The 19,754-nt window shown below is 38.3% G+C and overlaps 2 protein-coding genes across 7 annotated transcripts in view; both read right to left on the bottom strand.

The window, feature by feature from the left end:
- The window catches only part of TEX10 (testis expressed 10), a 54,452-nt gene extending 53,309 nt beyond the window's left edge, over positions 1 to 1,143 (bottom strand). For 2 of the 3 annotated variants that reach the window (XM_030971088.1, XM_030971090.1), the window contains exon 1: positions 920 to 1,059. The gene's annotated coding sequence lies outside the window, so the exon portion shown is untranslated. Of the gene's footprint in view, positions 1 to 919 lie in introns of all 3 variants that reach the window. The other variant, XM_030971089.1, reaches the window with a different exon arrangement.
- Positions 1,144 to 3,699: 2,556 nt separating this feature from the next.
- The window catches only part of LOC115901265, a 20,326-nt gene continuing 4,271 nt past the window's right edge, over positions 3,700 to 19,754 (bottom strand). For 2 of the 4 annotated variants that reach the window (XM_030943759.1, XM_030943756.1), the window contains exons 7-18: positions 19,435 to 19,515; positions 18,586 to 18,722; positions 16,644 to 16,766; positions 15,093 to 15,135; positions 14,089 to 14,202; positions 13,614 to 13,728; positions 11,553 to 11,598; positions 11,203 to 11,262; positions 9,052 to 9,159; positions 7,937 to 8,033; positions 6,738 to 6,935; positions 4,173 to 5,854 (exon numbers count right to left, since the gene is read on the bottom strand). In XM_030943759.1, the coding sequence (XP_030799619.1) occupies positions 5,775 to 5,854; positions 6,738 to 6,935; positions 7,937 to 8,033; positions 9,052 to 9,159; positions 11,203 to 11,262; positions 11,553 to 11,598; positions 13,614 to 13,728; positions 14,089 to 14,202; positions 15,093 to 15,135; positions 16,644 to 16,766; positions 18,586 to 18,722; positions 19,435 to 19,515 (1,202 nt within the window). In that variant the 3' untranslated portion in view covers positions 4,173 to 5,774. Of the gene's footprint in view, positions 4,141 to 4,172; positions 5,855 to 6,737; positions 6,936 to 7,936; positions 8,034 to 9,051; positions 9,160 to 11,202; positions 11,263 to 11,552; positions 11,599 to 13,613; positions 13,729 to 14,088; positions 14,203 to 15,092; positions 15,136 to 16,643; positions 16,767 to 18,585; positions 18,723 to 19,434; positions 19,516 to 19,754 lie in introns of those variants that run through there. The other 2 variants (XM_030943760.1, XM_030943758.1) reach the window with 2 other exon arrangements.

The raw sequence follows: 19,754 nt of genomic DNA, 5'->3' as shown, positions 1-19,754 counted from the left end.
CCACAGCGGCTATATAATAAGACATCAGGCATAACTGTCTGCAGCTGATGAAATTATGTAACCATTTCAATGAAACTTCTTGCTGAAACAACTGCCTTGGACACAAACTGCATTTTACGAGGAGAGACTGTGGGAGCTGGGCCTGTTTAGTCTGGAGAAGACGGAGAGGGAATTTCATTATTGCGTTTAAATTTCTCCAAGATGGGTGCCAAGAGGATGGTGCCAGAGTGTTTTCAGTGGTGCCCAGCAACAGGATGAGGAGCAACAGCCATACACCAAAACACAAGAAATTCCACCTCAACACGAAGAAGAAATTCTTTACTTTAAGGGTCTAAGAGCACTGGAACAGGCTGCCCAGGAAGGTCTCTGGAGACAAGCCAACCCACCTGGATGCATTCCTATGTCACCTGCTCTAGTTTATACTGCCTTGGCAGGAGGACTGGACTAAATGATCTCCAGAAGTCCCTTCCAACCCTAATTAATCTGTGATTCTGTGTATTTTCACCTGGCCCTCCTCCAGCAAGACTGAGCACTTAACAGTTAAGCACTAACACGGTTTTACAATCCAAAACATTAAAACAACGTTCAATTGATGCACGGTTCCTTAAACATAAAGTAGCATGCATCGCTTTTCAGAGACCACTTCCGATGTCACTCGGGCACCCTCATCTCAGGCTCAGAAAAAACATTTGGTTACAGGTAGGACCCGATGATCCTGGAGCTCTTTTCCAACTAAATGATTCTGGTTTCATTCCCTCGCAGCTCTCAAGCGGCATCCTTCGGGAACCTCACAACCTTGCTCAGTCAGGAAAATCCTGAGAAACCCGAAGGCAAGGCACACGCCCTAACCGACTCCTGCGATCTGGTAAGGATCTCCCCGCGGGCGAGCTCTCTCCCGGCACAGCACAGCGATACTTACAGGCGATCACCTCCGCGCGGCTCCCGCGCCGGCAGCGCATCCCCCGCCGCCGCCACCGGACCGCACCGCACCGCCCGACCCCGCGCCGCGCTCGCTGTACCCGAGCGCCGGAGCGGCCGCTCCTCCCGCGGGTCTAGGCGGTCACGCTGCCTTCCTCGCCGTCCCGGGACATCCTTCGGCTCGCTCCCCGAGTGCCGCTTCCCTCCGCCCCGCTCCAGTCGCTCTGCGAGGCGTTCAAATAAAGGCGCGTCAGTGCCGACCCGCCGCCGGGGAGGCCGCGAGTTCGGCCCCCGGCAGCGCCGGGCGAGGCGGGAGCGGCGGGGAGGAGAAGCCGCCGGGGGAGGTGGGGCAGAGGCGGCGGCGCGCAACGGAGACGATGCCGCCGGTTTCCCCGGGAGCGGCACCCGGCCCGCGCCGCCGCGGCTCCCGCTTTTCCCGCCGCCTCCCTGGCGCAGGAACGTGAGGGGAGGGCGGGTCGCACAAAAGGCGGGCGGCCCTTGGCGCAGGGGCCGGGCGAGCGCGGCGGCCCCGGCGAGCAGGGCAGGACCGAGAGGGACCGCGCCGGGCTCGGAATCGCGATCCCGCTCCCCGTCCGCCTCCTCCCGCCCCGCCCGCGCGCGGCCGCTCGCTCCCTCACTCACCAACCACGCGCGCGGCAGCGCCAGCCCCGCTTCCGCCCCCGCCGAGCGCCTGCCCGGAAGCGGCCGCCCACGTGAGTAGCGCCGCCAGCGCCCGCCCCGCGCGCCGGGGGCACGCGCGCTTCCGCCGCGGCCGCGCGCGCTGGCGCCCCCTGCAGGAGGGGCGGCCCCGGGGGTGCCGGCGGCGCCCCCGGCCCGACGGGAACGCAGCGCCCAGACTGCGGCTCCGTGAGGGGAAGAGGAGGGGCAGGCACTGATCGCTTCTCTGTGGCGACCGGCGGGCAGGACCCGAGGGAATGGCCCCAGGTTGTGTCAGGGGAGGTTTGGGTTTGTGAAAAACTGCGTATTTTATGATTGGCTTTTCGCAAATATTAAAATGAATATGATATCTGTTGTGTTAGAAAGTAATGCTGTATTAATTCTCTTAAGTAGTGTGTTAAATACAGTTTTAGGTTATAAAAAAATGTTAAAATAGAAACGATGCTATGTAGGATACTTTTTTAAAGAAAGGACTCGCGGCGTGATAGCAGCCACAGGACACCTAAATCTTTCAGAGAAAGAGAATTTATTGCCCTCTTATCAGAAGAAACTAACTTCTTCCCACCTCGAAGGCGCTGTTAGGATTCAGAGGAAGAAGTTGGCGATGACCAGACAGAATCCTGTGTTTGAATGGAATTTATGCATCATGTATGTGGTGTATGAATATGCAATTGTGCTGCCCAGAAAAAGGTACCCGGACGTGCATAACTCTTTGTGTCTATTGTGTCATATTGTCCTAATTCAAATTGTCTAAATTATTATTACTCTATTGTATTACTACTTTTATAACCATTTTATTACTATTAAACTTTTAAAATTTTAAAAACAAGTGATTGGCGTTTTTCACAGGTTGGAGGTAAGAAAAAGGTTCTTCATGGTGAGGGTAGCTGGGCACTGGAACAGGATCCCCAGGGGAGTGATCACAGCGCCAAGCCTGAGTTCAGGTGTGTTTGTACAAGGCTCTCAAGCACATGGTGTAGCTCTTGGGGTGTCGTGTGCAGGATATACCCCCAACCAGCAGCTGAACTCGGTGATTTCTGTGGGTCCCTTCCACCTTGGTTTACTCTGGGGTTCTGTGAAGGTGAACTCCCTCCCCCTGAAGCATGGCTGCTCGGGCACCACAGCAGAAAGAAGAATGCATTAATAATAACCAGCACCCAGATAAGCACAAGTCCTGTGAGGAGCAGCTGAGGGAGCTGGGGGTGTTTAACCTGGAGAAAAGGAGGCTCAGGGGGGACCCTATCCCTCTCTACAACCACCTGAAAGGAGAGTGTAGCCAGGTGTGGGTCGGCCTCTTCTCCCAGGCAATCAGCAACAGGATGAGAGGACACGGTCTTAAGATGTGTCAGGGGTAGTTGAGGTTGGACATCAGGAGGAACTTCTCTACTGAAAAAGAGTTGAACATTGGAATGGACTGCCCAGGAAGGTGATGGAGTCACCATCCCTGCAGGTATTTAAGGAAAGACCGGAGTGCCACAGTTTAGTAGACATGATGGTATTGGGTCATGGGTTAGGCTTGATCTGAGGCCTTCTCCAACCTACTTGATTCTGTGATTCTTCCAGTGAAGGCACTGCAGAGTCAGCATTGGCATTTGAGGTTATTGTTATTATTTCACACACACGAGGTTATTATTTCACATACAAACCACCAGGCATGCTGCAGGCTTTTGTACGTGCATACCCAGATAAAGCTTGCTGCTCCAAAGGGGTAATGAATTCCCACATCAGAAAGAGAGTGCTAAACTCTGGGAGATCCAGGAAGCAACAAACAAGGAGGATGTTCCACACCTGTCTACAATGTCTCAATTAACATGAGACAGTAACTCTGCAGTTGCATGCTCTAGACTTTTCATTTCTTGTCAATTAACCTGTGAACACCCTTCTCCCTTCTCCTTTCTGCCTTCTGTGAGGAGTAGTTCTGCACCTTTTTGTTAAAAATAATTTCCTCGAAGCCCTCTGGTCTCAGTAAAATATTTACAAAACTTGATGAAGCTTTACAGAAAATTAATTTTCTCTTGGTTTAATTTTTGTTATTGCTTAACTTTTAATTTTATTAATTCTCTAGTTACCTCAGAAGTCTGCCTTGCTGTTATAGTGAGAAACCAAAGATGTTTAATATTAAATACAGCCAACAGCATTGTTTAAGTATTATCAGTAAAGATAGTGTCTTCTTTTTTCCCTTACTGTGCAGTACTGGCACAAGTAAAACATTAAAATGTGTTTTGGAACAAATATACAGTTTTCCATTAGTATAAGAATACACCAAGCCATCACAAAACAGAGGCAGATACAAGAACAAAATAATACAATGCTTCTTCCTCTATTTGCACCAGGTAAGAAAGGAAAAAATAAAAATAATTGTACAGCTGAATGGACTATGTTGGACTGTGTTCTTTGAAAACTTTTCCACTTGATGACTCTTACCCAGTTCAGGTTTCTCAGCTCTCTTTGAGAAGCACAGCAGCACTCTGCAGCACACCATCCAACCATTTTATGTCAGTGTACTACAGAATTAGGGGTCTCTCCTTTTTCAGCACGCTCCTCCTGCACCCAAGCAAAAAAATCCACCTCAGATCCAAGTTATTTCAACTTTATTGTAACTTTATTTCCACTTGGAATGATTCCACAGTAAGAGGAAAAAGAAGCTGTCTCAGAGATGGCCATTTACAACAGCTGAATATTCTGATTTTGTTATTTTAATACAAAGATTGTTCTGCATCTTGAAAACAAACAGGAAAAAGATGTTTCTATTTTTATTTTCAGAATTCTGAATTTTTACTGATTAAGTTCACCTCCATTGAGCAGGCATTAACACTGTTCCTATACAGAGTAAATGAACTGTAAGAACTCTGGTTCCATCTCTGTCTCTGTGAAGAACAGATTTAGATGCCATTCCAGAAATTCCTCAGAGTTTCTTTAAAACACAGTATTTTAATTTTTCTGTGAATTGTTTTCCTTCCTGGGTCCATTCACATAATAAAACTCATACATTTTGTTGCTGCTTTCTTTGTTACCTTAGTTTTACTGCATCTTGCATTCCATGGTATGAAGATGTGAAACCATCAGGATGAGAATTCTCAAATTCCACCCAGATCTCAAAAAAAAATGTAAGTTAACACTAAAAAGTTCATTTGCCATCTGGCCCCAGCATGTCTAAGTTACATCAGTATTTGGCTGCAAAGCTGAAGAGCTTTAATTAGAACCACTGAATGCTACCCAGCATTACAAGCAGGAATTGAATTTTAATCACTTTTATTAAAAAAAATATTTTTTCCCAAGCAAACTAATCTATAACTATTCAAAATGTTTTTTCACCCTCCTACAAAAGTAGAAGTCATTAATATATAGACATGTACATTCAATCAGAACCAGTACTACTTCAGCTGGAAAAAAAGCTCATGTTAAAAGAGCCTGAAGGACAGTGTAAGCCAGCTTTCATTTCATTCTCATACTGGCAGGATAAAAGACAAAAGATACTTTTGCCACCGCATCAGTGCCTCTTAGCCAGAGCCTGCTTATATTTCCTGTTGGGAAATATCTCTAAATTTGCAAACTTCTACTAACTTTGCTGACCTTCTATGCTCCCTAAATCTGCTATAATCCAAGCACTTCTCATCTCAGCATGAGACTGACAGCGCTGACTTTTTATTATTATTTTTAATCTTATTAAGAAAAAGATATGGAGACTTGTTCATAACCCTTATATGGGAAAGGGTTTTTAGTCAGTCCCAGCAGCCACAGGGAATAACTTCCAAGCATTTGTTGTAGGATGAGTTTGTACTGCTGAGTGCAGTAGTTCATTCTGCTGATAATTCTTTGTAAAAGAATCAACAAAAAGAAAAGTTCAGACTGTCAGTATTTAATAATACTGTATTTAATGTACAGTATTTAATGTACAGTATTTAATAATACTGAGGAAAGCAAGTTTACCTGTTTTAAAAAGCTGTCTTAACACAGAAAGAATGAGCATGAGCTTTACCACCCTTCCACAATATAGAACTTTCAGCTAAATGGAAAAATAAATAACAAGAACATCAAAAGCAAGTTATTAATTTAATATAAAAAACACTGTACAAAACTTAAATGTAAAACAAAATAACTCCACTGAGGTCAAATGAAGTAAAACAACAAACTTACAGAAAGTAAACATTGCTACATTATCTCTATTAAGTACCATGTCACTGTGTGCTGCCATTGCTTGGTCCCCTCAGAGTTCCACTTTCAGTCAGGATCCTTATAACATTTGGTATATCAATTCCTTAGTTAAAGGCAAAAAAACAAACAAAATCAAAAAACAAGCAAATTTATGATAAAATTCATTTAAAAATACATGTTATACTGAAACATTCAGATGCTGAGATGAGTTTTGGATCTTTCCTTATTAAAAGAAAAATACCTTAATGGAGAACAATCAGTACGTGCCTGGAAACTGTAAGCTTTCTTACAAATGTACTCATCTTTAGTGCTCCTTTTTTAACCTTTGTGAGGTAACACACTCTGAGAAGCTTAGAAACATACACAGGAAGCTTCTGAAGAGAGAGCAGTAGTTGACTGAAAACATGGGAAGGTTTATTAGCTGACACTTATTAGAAAGTTGTAAGCAAAAGGGAGACTACTTGTCTCTGATTCATTATTATTTCTATATTTTCATATATATTTCTATATTAATATATCTATATTTTCATATATATTCATTATTATTTCTATTTTTTCTGTGCAAATGTACTTCTTTCAGGAACTGGTAAATAAAAAAAATTCTTCACTGCTGGTATTCACAAAACTAGCATTTCTCCACTTATAGCTCAGAGAAGATTCTAATTTTTTAACAACAATATATTTGGTTTTAGTTTACTGTCTCTTGCCATGCAAATGTTACTATGCAAAAATGAGAGAAAAATTAAAAAAAAAAAAATCAGCAATTACTAATGCCTGTATGGGAAAGTGGCTATTCCAAGTTACCATTCCTAAACTGGATCCTGCAAAAGTTAGAGGGTGAGAAAAAAGAATTCTCTTCAACCCTCCCTAATACCTGAAAGTTTTTTGACCCATATAAGTCCTGAATATTTCCCAGAGCTAATAAATGATGCTATGTATATGTTTATATACGTGTATGTGTGTGTGTACATTTGTATGCAAATTACCTCTGAAAGCTGGATTTGATGCTGCTATTTTGTGCAGGGTGTCAGTAACTTCCTCAGCATTCATGTTTCTTACACTCTTCAAAAATTCAGTCGTGATGTTGTTCTCATATGCTGTTTCCAAAGAGCCAGTTGAAAAGTTCTGGGCTTCATCTTCATTGGCTGGTAAGAACTGCTTAGCTGACCAGCTGCTTGAGTAGTCTAAACAAGGGAAATTCTGTTTTTCAGTAAAAGAGGATTCTGAAGAGCCTTCACCACTTATTTCTCTAAACAGGGCTTTTCAAAGCAAGCATGTCCAGTGTGGCACAGCAGCATTGCTGGTACTGATCACACCTGACTTTGCTGCATTTTCAAACTACCAAGAGTCAGGAATGCTGTCCAGTTACAGAAAATCCTGGAGAAACAAGGGTGGGGAGGTAGGTGAAAGCTATTTCCATTACACTTACAGAAACAGAATAAAAGTCTCAAATCTCATATATTCAAAGTCACTGCAATTTTTGGTATTACCATTGTAAAAATTAAGGTTTTCAAAAGCTAAACTTTCTAGAAAAACTAGAAAATTAACACAGTACAGAAAAAAAAGTCATACAAAATAGCTTCACTAGTATTCCAGGTATCTTGGCTTTCCAAGCATAGGGTTGTACTTCCTAAGTTTAAGAAAAACAGCCATTTGTTTCTATCAGAAGAAAATGACCTCCAAGAAATCCAGGATTTTTTGAAAAAATTAATCAGAAATACTGAGACCAAGTAGCTGAAGTATTCAGGTATTAAAGAGAATTATCCATCCTATGCCACATAACTTTCTACTAACATCTTGATTTGACTAAACCTGCAGGAAACATCTCCTCCATCAAGAAGGGAAAAAAATATTGGGGGAAAAAAAAAGCCAAAGAGACTTTGAAAGTCTCCTTAGAAACAGGTGCCTTTGAACACAGAGGACAGGCCAGTCAGAGTTGGTACTGACTCAATTTCTGCCCATATCCTACAGTTAAGTAGGACCAATGTGTTTTAATTGTCTTCTCTTTCTAATATTAGTAGAGGATGGGGGAAAACCCCAAATTATTCATTTATGCTACTTGACTCTGGCGTTATTCTGCTCTTAACCACTGCTTTTGGAAAAGCAGGAAGAAAGGCTTACTATCATTTATGCAATGTTCAATGTTAAGATTAAATCATATTAAAGACCGCAAAGCCAACATTACCAGTGTCAGAGTCATTAATATCTGCTGAAGTTGGGCCAGGCTGTTCTGTGGAATATTCTAGTGCTGCTTCTCCATTATATCCAGCACCTAAGTGGTCCTATGAGATAAAAAAAAAAAAAAAAGTTTAAAATCTCATCAGGACAACCTCTTGGAACAATGAAATACTATATTTTCAATGATCACAAACCAAATAAAAGACCAGTATTTCTGCTACCAAATCTGAAAAATCACATATTTCTTTGCAAATCATAGGGCTAATAACTTCTCTGTACGCACTGCCCATCATATCTGTCTGAAAAAGCTCTCTATTAGGCAATGTAGTGATACTCATTGAGCCTAATTCTCAACTTGTCAGATTTAAAAAGGAAGCATTTTACACTCAAAGTAGAAGATTTAGCTAAAAAAAATTTCCAGTTGAAAGATCACAGCTTAGAATACTAACAAGGCCTAATGTAGGAAAACATTTTGGTCTTCCACACCTTGTAGATTGACAGTTATTTCAGTTAGAACTTCATTGTTTTGTAACATGTCAGCAGCCTCAGAAAAGTATTCAAAACACCTCCATATGTACTGCTTATGCAAAGATAAGTCAATCACAGGTAATAGCAGAAAGGGGAAAAACTGGGTTTCTAATAATGGAAGGAGACTTCAGAAAGAACAGGCCAAAGATTAGGACCAGAAGTTGTATAAGAAAAAAAATTCACATCACTCATGCGTGATTATATGGTGAATAAAGTGAAGCCTGGGAGCAGAAACAGGATACAGAACAGGAGTGTTATGCAAGTCAGTAGAGATGAGAAAAGCTTAATTTACAAATGGGCAAAAGTAGCAGAAAAACTTACATGGAAGGAAAAGCATGGGAAATAAGTGACAACATGATTTTTAGTTTCTATCAACAATAAAAAATAAGCATGCACCAGAAATTAAGACTTGTCAACCGAAAAGCTAAAATTTTACCCTATCATCACTACCAAAATGTATGTATTTAATGAGCAAAACTTACAATACAGTCTCCACAGCATTTTTTGGTTTATTGTATCATCTATAATAATAAAAATGCACAATCACAGGAACCTACAGGTTTGTAAAACAAACCAAAACAAAATCCACATTACTTTGTTTGATGCAGCCTGCTGACGATATTCCACCAGTGCATTTGTGAGAGTCTGTGTAACTTTCAGGATAAATGAAGCATCATCTTCATTCAGTATCTCAAAACTTTGCTAGAGAAAAAAGAAACAAAACAACACACTGTAAAACATTTATCCTCAGAAAAACTGAAGTATCAAAATTTTTAAACAAACCTGTGGGAACCTTATTTTCTCTGTGTCTCTACCCTTCTGTCAGACTTGGATGGAATTACAAAGCAAATACAGTTTTTATTTTTAATCCCATAAACTAGGGGAAAGAAGGTAGAATGAAAGAGAAATCTAAGAGAAGGAAGATGCAGCTATGCAACACAATCATTTGAAAAGGAATAAAACAAAAACATGCCTGGAAATATATAGAAGATAATGCTTTTCCTTAAGTATTTTGATCTGTTGTCAAGACGCCCGCATACAAATGAATGTGTACACCTTCCCTGAGGCAATATAGTCATAACCTATTTCTCTAGAATGTAGCAAAAAGCCAGAATGCTACTGAATTTAAATGTACATGCTGCCTTGCCTTATATTAACCTTCTTTTTCCCTAAAAGTCTGAGGAAAAAGCAGTCTTGAAGCTGTGAACTCTACTAGGGAAGCAAGTTCTAGCATCAAAAGCACCCACAGAGAGGGCTATATTCATCATCCTCTTGTCTATACCAAGAAAAGTCTGCTGAAAACGCTTTCCTGGGGACAAAGCAAAGAACTCCAGGTGTGTCCTAACAGTTCAAAGTCTTCTGGATTATAAACAAACACCTTTAAACATACCAGTCAATGGAAAATAAGTAATAGAAACTTAGCATTAAGTACATATGAGACAGGATAACAGGGACTGTGTTACATTTTTAACACTAATAGTATTTCTGTCTCCTGGTTTGCACAAGTTATATTTAAGGAAGATCTTGTCAAAAGCTAGGTGGATATAGAAGAGTAAAGGATATTTTTGCTAGGAGGTAATAAAAGAATATAGTATGGAAAATTATGGGACAGCTTTACAGAATACAAACAGCAAGTGCAAAAAAGATACCTGTAAAATTACTTTTCACCACATAACAAACCTTTGAATCCAAGAACAATAAAAACACAATGCAGCTTTTGAAAAATTACTGTAGATGCAAAAATAAACAGTTTTCACACTTTCCAAAACAGAACATTGCTCCAATCACATTCCTCACTGTCCTCTTTTCTTCTCAGAGGACAATCATACTAAGAAAGAAGATGCCTCAAAACAAATTCAAGCTTTATTAACAAGGTATAACCTCTATACCTAGTAATTCCCTATAAAAAAAGAGGACAAAATCATTTTATGATAGTCAATAGTGCCTAGATTACCATGCAGTATCTAGATCAGTCAAGCAACTATTCAGTAAAGATTTCGGTTCTTTTATGAAAATCACCATTTCTGTATGCAAGATCACAACTGTTGTTGATAATCTAACAACTGGAAACTGACAGTTTTCCACTGTAGCTGATTGTATCACTGCTGTGTGTGTGTGTACCTAATACACATTTTCAACAACTGAACAGAATTCCAGTGTACTGACACTTACTTTAGAGAGGCACATTTTACAGTTATGGCACTCTGGGCCATGGTGGTGGGGGAGCACTGTTTTAAATACACAACTTGCATTTTATTTCTTAAAAATCCCTTCTTTTCTTTCTATGTATTGCTAATGTTTGTCTTCATTCTGCTTCTTTCTGTTACTGAATTGCATCTTTCCAAATTCCTCATTTGAAAATTATAGACCAGTTATAGAAACAAAGGAGAAATAAAGTTTAAAAAGGTCATACTACTAAACATGTAGTTAAGGAGTGAAGCTAAGCTATAGTTGAAAAAAAAAGAATATTCAATGCAAGTAATTCCTCTGACAGTAAACAAATATTTTGGCAAAAGCAATGTCTAGAAACTTGAAAATTAATAGACACATTATAAATTCAGTGACATTCATTTTATTCTGAATCCTGCCTTCTGGCAAAATGGCAATCTGTTAGATTGCAAGACTGCCTACATTCTGCCTTTCATTACTTGCTACGTTTTAGACTTAGCAAACCAGTGATTTCATTTATTAGTTTTTTAATTTTTCTTCCAAAAAATATCTTGCAAGGTAGGATTTAACACTCACCAAATAACCCAACAGTTCTTCTTGACTAGTGAATTCTTCAGGATCTGCTGTAAATTCTTGCTGTTTAACACAAAAAGAAAGACGTCCTTAGATCTATTCTATCCAGTAAATACAAATAAACAAAAATAATTATGGTTACTCTAAAAATTCAAATTGTTTGTATGAAATGTGTACATAGGTTTCCATAACAAAGTAGAAAAAAACCTTGTTGTTAATATTTTGCCTTAGTAACTTTGTAGCTAATTTATTTGGAATAATATTGAGTAAGCAAACACCACTGCCAATCATATATTAATTATTCCCCCAACTACTTGGATACTGGAGTAACCCATTAACAGAAAAATATTCACCTGAGCTTCCTTGTTTTCTTCTTCTGGTTGTTTATTGGTCTCACACCTTAAAATAGAATAAATAAAACATTCAGTTGGCTGATCCAGCAAAAATGTGTAGCCAGCCAATAACTGCTAATCAGTTTAAATTCCTGACACACTACTACTACAGTAGCTCTGACACACTCTGAAAGAAAGGTCACATATTATTTCCTCAGAGAAATCCCAGTCATCCCAGATCATCATAAAAATTATTTATGCAGTGTGGGTTTGTTTTAGTATGATTATCTAGCACATAAGCTCTAAAACCCAGAGTTGATAAAAAACCTTGACATTGGTGGTAATAGCTGTAAGATTTTTGTACACATTTCAGCAAGACAAGGGTCCTAATTACAGCTGGATTTTTATCAGCACATCACAAACTAGCCTTTAAAAAATTCAGCTATTAAAAATTAGTGGCTTACAATGCAGTCACCAAATAATGGGCATAAAAATATTCATATGCCAAAACATTCCTGTGCCATATTTGTGCTGTTCTGTCATTACAACTACTACAGATACATTCCATCCCTTTGCAAGCCCAGGAACCAGGGCTGAGAGTGGCTGGCTGTTTCTTAAATTAACCAAAACCATATGACTGCCAAGCCTAAGCCCTCTTCTGCCTTGAAATGTTTCTTAGGAATCAAAAGTTTAGTAAAAGTAGATGATGATAAAATAATTCAAATCTTCAGGTGACTGTTTCTTCAGAAACTTAACTACAAAGAAATAAGGAGTCATAGAAATTCTCAGGTATTGCAAAATCTTTAAGTGGAAACAAGCTGTCAATGAGGATCTGATCTTAGTTCTTTCAAGACACTATATATTGATTTCATATCTTCTCAGTAGTCTCACAAAAATAAATAAATAAATAAATAGTAAAGGAACAGGCTGAAGCCCTAATTTAGTAACTAACCTCCAAGTCTGTCTCTCACTGAAACACCTGGCTGCTAATAGTCACCCAGAATCCATCTGAGCCAGATTAAAAGAAAAACATTAAGTGATATTCCAAAGGAAGCTGTTCTTAAAATTTAAAGTACAAGACTGCACAATGAAGATCAGTGCCAGGCAAAAATAGACCTCAGCATCTCCAGATGTGGATAGCTGAGCTTTTATCCATTTCCTACTCTTCGTGTTTTCATGAACTGGTTCCAATTCAGAACTGTTAGTTATTTGAAAGCCAATTAGTAAACACAAAGATTCATAAACCTGGACTTGAATCTAGTTTCAACTGAACATTTTCCACAATGGTTGCTCCACAGAGAGGCAAGTCTGAAAAAATGTACTCCAGAAACATGAAAATGTCTTCTTTAACAATAAACAAGCAAAAGCTGTTAGCCCTTCATGTCTGGGAGAGATACTGCTGGTTTAAAATTAGAGGGAATGCCATTAAGAAAAAAACATGTAACTAACTTGGAACAAAAGTCCTGTGTCTGGCTTGATGCCTGTATATCCCTTACCAAATGCCCTCCTGTGGCTTCTGGTGCTGCAGGAAGATGACCAATGCTGGAGATGTCCTCCTCACACAAAGGCTGACAGTTACTCAACTCACAACTCTGTTACTAATAAGATGCTCACAAGCAGCAAGCACAGTTTCACCATTTTAGAACACAGCTGTTCCTTTGAAACACTTATTGTTCCTCCACAAAATCATTTGTAAAGGAGAAACCCCAACTGTTTCAACTATTACTGATTGTCTTTCCCTTGCAAAATCAGTTCACATACCACTTTAACTATCTGACACGAACCTGTAACAGAGGCAGTTTTAAACCCTGAGGAGACATACTTTTGGAACATTTTGAGCAGACATGACAACTATACCTTAAGGATAATAGTTAAATACAAAAGCTAGCTGCATCCAGAGCAAAGTCTGAGGTCACTTTACATACACCAGGTTTTCTGTCAATTACAGAAGTTTACAGCTGAGCACAATTTCAGAAGACATGGATTTTACTATGCAAATCCAATACAGACAATTGTCATGCACAACATTTTCCTTTAAGTTAATTTAAATGGGTTTGAAGGTGGTGATTTTTTCTCTTTTACCATTCTGAGTCATTGCCTTTGCTGCTTTCAATAGCATTATTAGGTTCAACTTTTTCATCTGGTTTTGCCTGTTCTTTCTGCCCTTCTTCATTCTCCTCCTGAACATTATTTTCATCTAAAACAATAAAAAAGTATATTAAGTAATGTTTTTCCAGTGTTTTAATTTTAAAAATATTCTAAACAAAGAATACTTCTAAAGACAACATCAATAAAACCTAAAGATGGAAGTAAGGTATCTTATGAAGAAATAAAATAAAAATTGAACCTAAAAAATCAGTAGAAGTAGAATGTTTTCTTCACAAACACTGGGATTATTCCTTCCTTTGCCACAGACCCCAAGGCCATCCACACAACTGTGCAAATCCACCTTTATAACTCAGCTGTGGAAGCCATGAACAGGCACATGTAGTAAATAACTCATGCACTGGTGAAATTTTTTTAAAAAACCAATAAAAGAAATAATTTTTCCTCTTACCTTGCATAGGGTCTGTCAGTTTCCCATCTTTATTATCTGTTTTTTCTGCATCACTAAGGGGCACATCCACATGCTGAACTTTAGCTTTTGAAGGGCTGTCCTCTGCACTGTGAGCTAAACAAACATGCTTGAAATGTAGCACAATGGACATTATCTTGATAGAGGGTGGTTCTACTACTGCACTTCAATTTCACCTAGCTCTGTTTCTACGCAGTAGTACTTACAAACACCAAGAATAATTTTATAAGCATTATTATGTGACACCATATTAAATATGAACTACAAGTCAGCAACATTTTATAGCCTGGTTATAATTACATGCTTGCATCTCCTAAAATATGTAAATACTATAAATGTAGTAGAATGCTACAAAGTCACATGCAAAATAAGATACATTAACCAACAGGTTACAGTCAAGAAATCTAATTTGAATAGGACACAGCTTATTTCAGACCACTTTTTAAGATTCAAAATGGCTATTTTTTCTCTTCAGAGTACAACATTGCTAATTTAGATGATCTCATTACTTCTACTGAGTTATTTTAAGGTACCACTTACATGCTAATATACATTAAGTACATTAGTTTTAATTCAAATCTTTATTTTTCAGGCAATGCAAATCATAGCAAAGTTTGGCCATTTCCTCAAGTGGCATTCAGGGATACTGTCTGTCCACCTGGATAACACTGTACTACAATGAGTTTAAAAACATTAACTGGATGGGGAAATCTCAGAGATACCACATTCCTACAATTTTGTATCAATGGCTAGTAAAACAGAAAGTTTTCTTTCAGAGATAAGAGCTCTAGCTGTGCTTTAAGAATTCTGTGTGGATTCCTGTACTGCAAATTAATTACTAGCACAGAGCCCCAGCCTGCTCCTTTTGTCCAGTTCACCAAAATGCTGGTGAGTACCTGGCACTGCTGAGACTACCCTGGTCTGATGTATACCAAAGGAGGACCAAATTAGAAATTGACAATTTGTACCCCACTGAGCACACTTACATTCTTGCCATTTCCTTCTCATTCTTGGAACACCTATAACAACCTAAAAATAAAACCCATTTATGTTAGTTATTTTGTGGATAAAATTATTTCATAGATATTTCATCAGCATTAATTTGTATTTTTCTAGGAATATATGACCTGTAGTGTAAAATATGTGTGTGTAAATCCCTCAATGGATATTCAAAAAGTCAGTAAGTTAGTTACCTGGACATTTATTTGCCACAAATAAATTTCTTCTAGAGATTAGAATAAAAAGAAGAAAATTAAACAGTTGGTTTCAGAAGATGTAGAAGTAAAATTAAACCAGGCTACACACATTTTGTTTACAAGTTCCTTACATCAAAAATTGATTGCTATGGATATAATAAACTACCTAGAAAAACAAAAGGGTCTACAGAAATATAGATGGAAGTAAATATTTCCATATCTATGAACATAAATCTCAAGTAAAATAAACAGTCTCAAGTCAAGAAGAAATTCAGGGAAGTCGAATGAAAATGTTGCTGCCAACAGTCAGTTGCTTTTCTTTTTAAGCAGAGGTTAAAAATTGAATGGATTTGATAATCTGAAATCTCTCCCTTCTACAGTATTCATTCTTGACTTGATCTTCCAATATTCCCATACTTGCTTTTTTATCAGAAACGGGCAGGATCAAAGCAGGCTCTAATCCTTGAACCTAAGTGTGATAGTATCACACAGAATGGGCAGGACACTGCCAGCTTTAACATAGGAACCTTGGGAGCTCCCCTTTGGAAGGAGACATCCTTCCAAATGCACATTAGGTAGCATTAGCTAGGGATCCTGTCAAGAAACACTGCTTAACAAGCAGGGTGCTGACAGAAATTGAAGTTGATGGAGAAAACAAATTTAACGTGTACCATGGAGAACTTTGAGCACCTCAATAAGCTTGTCATGAACCAGCTGGTGGTAAGGTGCACCTCAAGAAGAAACTTCACCAATATCCTGTCCACATAAAGGTATTATAAATACTACTGCAGTGTAAGTAAGTATCAACAGAGAGCAATATGAAGATATCTCCACATGAATACATTTCTAAGGGTCTGTCAGTTTCCCACCTTTATGGGCAGCTCCCTAAGAATTTAAGTTTATGGCGCTTCTGTGATCCCACAGCACTGCTGATATATCACATGTCAACCTGCAAGTTCCCACACTTCCATCTGTATTATGAGAAATTTTACCTGGCTTCCCTGAGAATTGCCACAAGCTGCTTACAAAGCAGAAACTACTCAGAGAAGTTATAAAGGCAGTTTCCGAGCAACAAAAAACCAACTTATTTTACACACACACAGAGCTGTGAATTGACTAAATATTAGTGTATATATTCTGTGTTATTTGTGCACTCAGATAGAGAAATTTTGTCCAGAATAATCCCAGAAGAATTGCTAAAATGACAAAAAGCACCTGTAAAAAAGGTTTAAAAAGCAAAATTTTCCCACCTTCCAAAGCAAATCCATCCACCATAATGGAAATTACTTTTTTTTTCCTTTATTAAACAAAAACCTTCTGGAATTCTTAAGAGAAATGTACCTGTATTTGTTTTCTTCCTTCTTTCTTCTCAATTGTTAATCCAATTTGCCTAACTCTTTTGTTTAGTTCAGAGCCTTTACCCTTGACTTCATCAGATTGTGCTATCTCTGGATAATGTTGTCTCTAGAAAATAAATGCAAGTCCTTAAGTCACACAACTCCTTCCAGATCTGGCACAGTTAATAATCATGGGAGATATATCAACTTCTACACATACACAGCAGAACTTATTTAAAAAGTTATGCACAGAATAATTTAGGGAATTGAAGCCAAATCTTCAGCTCAAAATAGGGTTGACACTGAATGCTGAATTGGTTGCGTTGGGCTTTGCCTGCTTGGGTCTAAAAACCACTGGAGACAGAGATTTCCCCCTTTCTCTGGACGACCTGCTCCAATGCTTGACTGGCCTCACAGCAAAAAACTTCTTTATGTTATGTAGGAAAATCCCCTGCTTGAATTTATGTTCCTGCCAAGAAGCTCCAAAAAGGGTCTGGCTCTGCCTTCTTAATGACCTCCTCTGAAGTACTGGAGGGTTACTGTTAGATCCCTCTGACACTTTTTCTTCTCCAGCCAGAAGAAACCCAATTACCTCAACTTCTCTTCATAGTACAAGTGTGCTTCAGCCCTGACTATCTTGGCAGCTCTCCACTGGACTAGCTCAATTTCATAAATAGTCTCCTTTCTGCAATAGCACAGAACTGAACACAATTCCCTGGATATGGTCTAGCAAGGATCAAGAACAGGGGAATAATCACTTCCTTTGATCTACTGGCTGTACCCTTGTTAGTAGAGCTCAGCTTGCTGCTAGCCTTCACTGACATCAAGCTACACTACTTATCTTGAACTTGTTATCCACCAGGACCCCCAGGCTTCTTTTTCAGCAGAGCAAATTCCAGTCATTTAGTCTTCTGACTCTTCTGTTATCTAGGATAATCCAGCTCAGATGCACAACTTAAAAGTTATCCTTCATGACTTATTATATTTTTATAGTATTTAAGAATTTAGCAGAGATGCAGTTAACAAGTATAAGATTCAGAATTGCAGGAAACAGTTCCAAGTAAGCAAGAAATGCAATAGCTGAGAACATCAAAACTCAGCATGTTCATCTGAATGAATGACCAGAAACAGCATGGTGTTTATGAAAGACATCACTGCAGATTCATAGCAGCACACCCAACATTAGGCCTAAAGCTGCCCCAACATACTATGTGAACTCAGCTGTCTATGACTTTGAGATGTGTTCAACATAATAACTATTTTGAGAGACTTTTATGGGGTGTATCAAAATATTTTTCAGAATATTGCTTTCTCAGTTTTGTTAAAGCCCATCCTAAGCCAATATACTCAAGTAAACATTCAGAGACTGGAAAGCTTCATTTCTCTAAACATATTGAAAATGATAACCTATTTGAATGTTTGTGAGCTGATATGAACCTCAAGAGCTTTGTTATAAAACAAGCAACAGAACAGACATTTCTTGTCCAGCCTCAAAACAGAATAGAAGTTGGGTTTTCCCCTCACTGATTCCAAGTCACTCTATCTAATAATCTAATATGTATCACATTGTCTAATATGCATCATCTTCATTTATAAATACATTCCTTTCAAAGCATCTGAAAGATTGAATAGTTTCTTCATGGATACTGTTCTCTTACATAATACAAAAATCAGTCAAACATCTATTTCTAGTCCACTTTAGCTACAGATTTCATTATTGATTGACCAAAACAGAATAAGCTACACTCAGTATCAAGCAATGGACAGACATACACATTACTGATGAGAAGAATTTTAAGTCTATTCATCACATCTGCACAATTGCAATACCAAGATTTTCACAGAAGCTTATGTAAAACCTTAAATTTTATTTTTTTAATCAAAATTTGACTAACTAATTGTCCCCTTTAATCATTACAATAAAACAAACAAACAAAAGAACTTACCAAGTATGCCAGTCTGTGCTTGGAACCACAAACATGCATGAACATGTTACTCAGTCCTGTTTTACAAAAACATAGTTGACATTCATAGAGAAAAGGAACATTGTCCTTTGTTCGGTATTCTATTATGTAATTAAGTCCTGTATTGAAAAAAAAAAAAAAACTTAGGAAATTTTATGTATTTTATGTTTGCTGGAACAAATCATCAGTGCTCGTTGCAAAAGAAGTAATCTTAAAGCTCTGACATATAAGGAAAAGATTACTTTGATTACATTGAGATTACATTGACTGCATGTCAAATACATCAATGAAGATTTTCAGAACCATCAGATATTTTATCTTTTGGGTGTCTAGACTTTATGAACATCAAAGGTATAAAACTGATGTTATTAGGATGTCTTATGCTTACCACATAGTACTCAACAATTTTCTAAAAAATTCCTAAAAAATAATAGCAACAATTATTTTTTAACTAGTTAGAAGAGAATGTATTTTAGTATATGTCCCAAGTTGTTTTTCTTGTCAACTCCTATCTCCCCTCCACTGGATGGGTAGTTAAATTACAAAGAGCCACACTGATCTCTTAAGTTAAAGTTCATTTCTGTCATATCACTTTAGATCATATCTAGAGAATATTGTCAACATGAAGTATCTTATCAAATATGTTCCAGGCCAAATCCAATGATTTTGTCACTACAATCTGTCACTTCCATACTATACTATTGGGTACTTGGTACAACCATAAGGAGATTTTGTAACACATTACCTGATTTTACATTTTAAAAAACTGATCTGTACTCTTTAAAGGTAAATATCACAAACCCAAACAATTACAGTATTAAAAACCCTCACCAAGTGCAGGTTCTGATTCTTTACATGTATTAAGCTGGTCTTCCAATGTCTGTCCATGAAACTTCTCTGGCTCAAGTGGCGCTGTAAGAAATTCACATACAAGTGAATCCCTGCTCATACATGGTCCCACATCACAAATTAAGTCAGTTATTATGAAACATTATTTCCCTCAATCTTATTTCCACTCTTTTTAAAGCATTTGAATTGCAAAAATTAAGTATTATTACAAAACATTACTGCAGATTGAAAGTACAACAATCAGAAATGAATTCCCAATGACCTGCTAAGATCTAGACATCACTTGTAATGTTTTAGCCTCA

Source organism: Camarhynchus parvulus, chromosome 2 (assembly GCF_901933205.1).
Source record: "Camarhynchus parvulus chromosome 2, STF_HiC, whole genome shotgun sequence".
NCBI classification, from domain to species: Eukaryota; Metazoa; Chordata; class Aves; order Passeriformes; family Thraupidae; genus Camarhynchus; species Camarhynchus parvulus.
Note: the sequence above shows the minus strand (reverse complement) of the source record. Positions and strands in the feature narration are given on the sequence as shown.